Consider the following 4097-nt stretch of genomic DNA (forward strand, 5'->3'; position numbering starts at 1 on the left):
CCCCCGACCGCGACCCTCCCGATCACAGCCCCCGCAGCGACCGGGCCCCGAGAATCTACACCAGGACGGGGGACGCAGGTAGCGCCCGGGGGCGGGGGTCACCGAGGGGAGCGTGAGGCCGGGCCTGGCCTCTGAGCGCCTCTCCTGGGCCTTCTCCTAAGGCTTCTCCAGCACCTTCACCGGGGAGCGGAGGCCGAAGGGTGACCGGATCTTCGAAGCCCTGGGAGCCACAGACGAACTGAGCTCGGCCATCGGGTAAGCCCTGCCCGGGGTCGGGCGGAGAGGCCGTGGAGGCCCTGCCGGCCCCTGCCAGGGTGGCTGTGCATTCTGGGGAGCCCAGGCCTTCCTCTGCCTGCACAAAGGCCTGGTGACACCGGCCTGGCTGCCTTCTGTGGGGGTCTGTGGGCATCCTCTTCCTCCAAGAGCCGCTCTCCCAGCCCCAGCATCGAGCAGGAGGGAAGGGGCTGTGCTGTGGACCAAACTCTGCAGAGCCACACTGACAAACACCCAGGAGTGTCCAATTTCTGTGTTTTTCTAATGAAAAATCATAGTGATTTTTCTATTTCCAGCTGACTTTTCATTTTCTTTAACCTAGGCTCGCTGGTGAATTTAGCAGTGAAAAGGGCCACGTGTTTGTTGATCAACTTCACAAAGTGAGTATTAATGACAGCCCTCACCCAGTGCAGTCACTTCAGCTGTGCTATTGAAACATCTTCTTAAACTCTCTGATTTTAGATGCAGGAATTTAATAAATGTAGTATTTAAACAAATAAATAAATACTTTAAGATTCTGGCCCTTGGTTACTCTCTAAGAAATCAATTTCTTTAACCAAGAAGGAAACTGGTAGCTCAAGTGATTAGTTATGGGCACACAAACATGTCCCTAGGTTTATTCGGACCTGTTACCGTACATGGTCATGGACACAAACCTTGTTTTCATAGAGCCTTAGATTTGAAATCAGGGTAAAGTCACCACGTGGGCACAACAGTGGGAGGCAGGTCCTGCCATGGCCGGCTGTGGGGTTTGCCTATTAGCGTTGCTGTGCACAGGAATGCAGCAGGAGCTGATCAGAGACTTTAAAAACCTTTACCAGCCTTGCCTCTCATGTACCCCAGACTGTGGAGAGATGCCCCTCTCGGAAGTGGACGTGACATCGAGCCAGCACTGCCTGCAGCTGCTTGCCACTGCCTTTCTTCCAGGGGTTACTGGTTCGCTGTCCTACCAGCAAAGGGATTATGTGAGCCCTCCCCAGTCTGCTTTCTGCAGAGTCAGCCAGGGTGGTTTAATGTGCCAGTGAAAACAAGTACATGCGCTAATCTGGCTTCTCATAAAGCAATTAGGGAGCACTTATCTGATCCCCCCTGCCAGCAGGCTGGGGGATGATGAACAACAAGGGTAGCATCTTCTTTAATCAGCACAACCAGCTGTCGCTTCCCAGAGCTTGCTGCGGTTGTACCAGAGCATCAAAGGCTGGTTAATGAAAGCGCTGCTTATTTTTGTCCTGATTGCCACATCTAGGTCCAGTGCATGCTGCAGGATGTGGGTTCCAACATCGCGACGCCTCTCTCCTCAGCCAGGGAAGCTCACTTAAGTAAGCCCTGTGGTGCATTCCTGGGGTAATGGTTCTTGAATCGCAGCTGTCCTTCTAGACGGGTGCTGGGGAGGCTGGCTGGGTGTGTGGCAGTTCGAGCTGCCCAAGGGCTGCTCCATGACATGTGTCTGGTGCTGAGTGGAGTCAGGCATTGTCCCACAAGCTGCTGCTGCTGCTGCATTTGTGTGACTCAAGCGATTCACGCTGCCCTGGGGCGCTGCCCCAGCACCGACACGCAGTCATGGCTGCTGAATGGGGAGCCAGCCCTGCTCTAGCAGGAGAGGTTTTTTGGGATGCTTTCTTTGGACTTACTGATCTAAGAGATACAAAAATAGAGCTCTAGCTGTAGACTGAGTCACTCCTGCGTTTCTTTTAGTTGGTTCTTCTTTTTCCTCTCCAGAACGAACATCTTTTAGTGAGAAGCCAGTTGTGGAGCTGGAGCAGTGGATTGACAGTTACACCCAGCAGCTTCCTCCGCTCCGAGCTTTCATCTTGCCTGTAGGTACAGCTTCTGCCTCTCACTGACTGGAGAAGGGTGAGGGTAAATCTGCTCCACCGCTTGCCGTGGGAAAACAGGTTGGGAGGCCGTTATTTGCATGGACAAATAGCAAAAGAAAACCAGAGAGAAGGATGCGGTTGAGTTAAATTTCCACGTCCAGTTGCCTACCTGTAACATGGGGTTCGGCTGCCTGGGTGTGTGGCGTGCCAAGCTTCGCTGCAGTTACAGTCGGGTGCATGGCTGAGCCTGCTGTTAGCAGACATTGATGCTGTGTTTCGTTCTCCTTTCAGTCAGGAGGCAAAAGCAGCGCCGCTCTGCACTTCTCCAGAGCTGTCTGCCGCAGAGCTGAAAGGTGGTGAGTGTTGGCTGGAGTGTAACAGAGTAACGCTGTTAAAAGGTGGTCAGAACACTACAATGAGCAAATCACTGCAGTTGGAGCAGTCAACCACAGCTGCATTGCACTGGGCTAGAGCTTGAGTCAAGCTTCCTGTTTGTGTTAGTCAAATTCCAGGGGTGCAGTCAGCAAAAACCAAGTCTCTCTCCCATCTGAGCAGAGAACTTCAGACAGAACAGACAGGTTTGTGTTGAGATGCCCAGCTCTTGTCTGCTTTACTACAGATAATTTGTAGGCTAGCGCACCTGGAAGCTGGGGCATGGGCAGGTGTGAGATCCAGGGAAGCTTTTAGCACCCTGAGGTGTTACTGCCTGCACCTACCTTGTCCCACTTCTCTACTGGAGAGGAAAACTCCCCTGCTAAGGTTGTAGAAGTAAACTCTTGTCTGCTCATTATGTAAATCACTTCCATGTGAAGTCTCTTGTGTTAGCGTGAACCTGCTCAGCAGCAGATCCAAGTTGCTGGGGGTTCTCTCCCGGAGCTGCTGATGTGCAGGAAGATGTTTTTGTGGCTGTGCTCTGCTGTGAGGATTGCTGCTCTGACAAGATACACTGGAGCAGCGTGATCTTCAAAAAACTAACATCACAGCCAGTGGTTTCTTGTCAAAAGAGACCTGGGAAGAGGGCTGTACGCCAGCCAGGAGGCAAGGAACAGCTCTGTTCCCTCCACAAGGAAGGCTCCCTGTTTACCTGCAGACAAGGATCATGATCCTGCAAACCACTCCTGCTGTTCAGTGATACCCACCTGAGCGTCCTTCAGAGGAGCGGAGCTGCAGCCCTGCAGAACAGTTACAAAAATGAGTTGCATCATTTGGCCACCACCACAGATCCCTCTTGGGGAAGCAAAGAGTGTTCCCATGTGGTGGGGAGTGAGAATGGGGGCTCCAGGTGGGGTTGGGGTGTGGAGGTTGCTGTGTGCTCCAGCAAATCGCAGTCCTTTGTGCAGTCAGAGTTCGAAAGCTAAATACCCTAAGATTTTCCTGTTCTTTTTCTAGCGTGGTTCCTTTGGTACAAGCAGGGGAAGCAGATCCAAATGTGGCCAAGTATTTAAACAGGTAGAAAAATTAAAATCCCAAATCCTTACTCTGTACTCCTGAAGTGTGCCTGGGGTTGTTCCCTTAGGTTTGGGACGAAACCGCGGGGCTTTACCTCTCCAGAAGCTTCCTTTCTCTAATAAGATCTTTAAAGTTTCAACAAGGAGCTTGTTCAGAAGCGTTCTCACAAGGCCTGTACGTTTGCAGACGCTGCCGTGGTGCTGAGGGAGCAGTCAGCTTTCTTACTGAGAGGCATTTAGGAAAGCTGCTTCTCCGGTCCCTCTTTGCCAGCCTTTCCCTCCCATTCCTGTGCTGGAATCGGATGTGCTTTCCTGTGTCGTTGTGCATTGCTGATACAAACTCTCCTGATGTGAGAAGCGGTTTCACTGCTTTTCCCTTGGTTTCCAGGCTGAGCGACTACCTCTTCGTTTTGGCACGTTACGCTGCGATGAAGGAAGGGAAGGAAGAGAAAATATACATAAAACCCGAACCGTAACTGGGACCTGCAGTGTTTGTTTCCTTCATCATGGGAAGCCAAATCCAGCAGGCTGCTTTCCCCCGGCAAGGAAGGGGAACAGA

The 4097-nt window shown here is 52.1% G+C and overlaps 1 protein-coding gene across 1 annotated transcript; it reads left to right on the forward strand.

The window, feature by feature from the left end:
- Window positions 1-3: 3 nt before the first annotated feature.
- MMAB (methylmalonic aciduria (cobalamin deficiency) cblB type) lies at window positions 4-4014 on the forward strand (the record flags this gene model as incomplete). Its single annotated transcript, XM_010184765.1, has 8 exons — window positions 4-78; window positions 162-255; window positions 596-653; window positions 1520-1592; window positions 1993-2090; window positions 2382-2446; window positions 3480-3539; window positions 3927-4014. Coding segments are annotated over 8 exons (611 nt in total), but the record flags the coding sequence as incomplete, so codon positions are not given.
- Window positions 4015-4097: the final 83 nt, after the last annotated feature.

Source organism: Mesitornis unicolor, unplaced genomic scaffold, assembly GCF_000695765.1.
Source record: "Mesitornis unicolor isolate BGI_N332 unplaced genomic scaffold, ASM69576v1 scaffold25105, whole genome shotgun sequence".
Classification (NCBI taxonomy): domain Eukaryota; kingdom Metazoa; phylum Chordata; class Aves; order Mesitornithiformes; family Mesitornithidae; genus Mesitornis; species Mesitornis unicolor.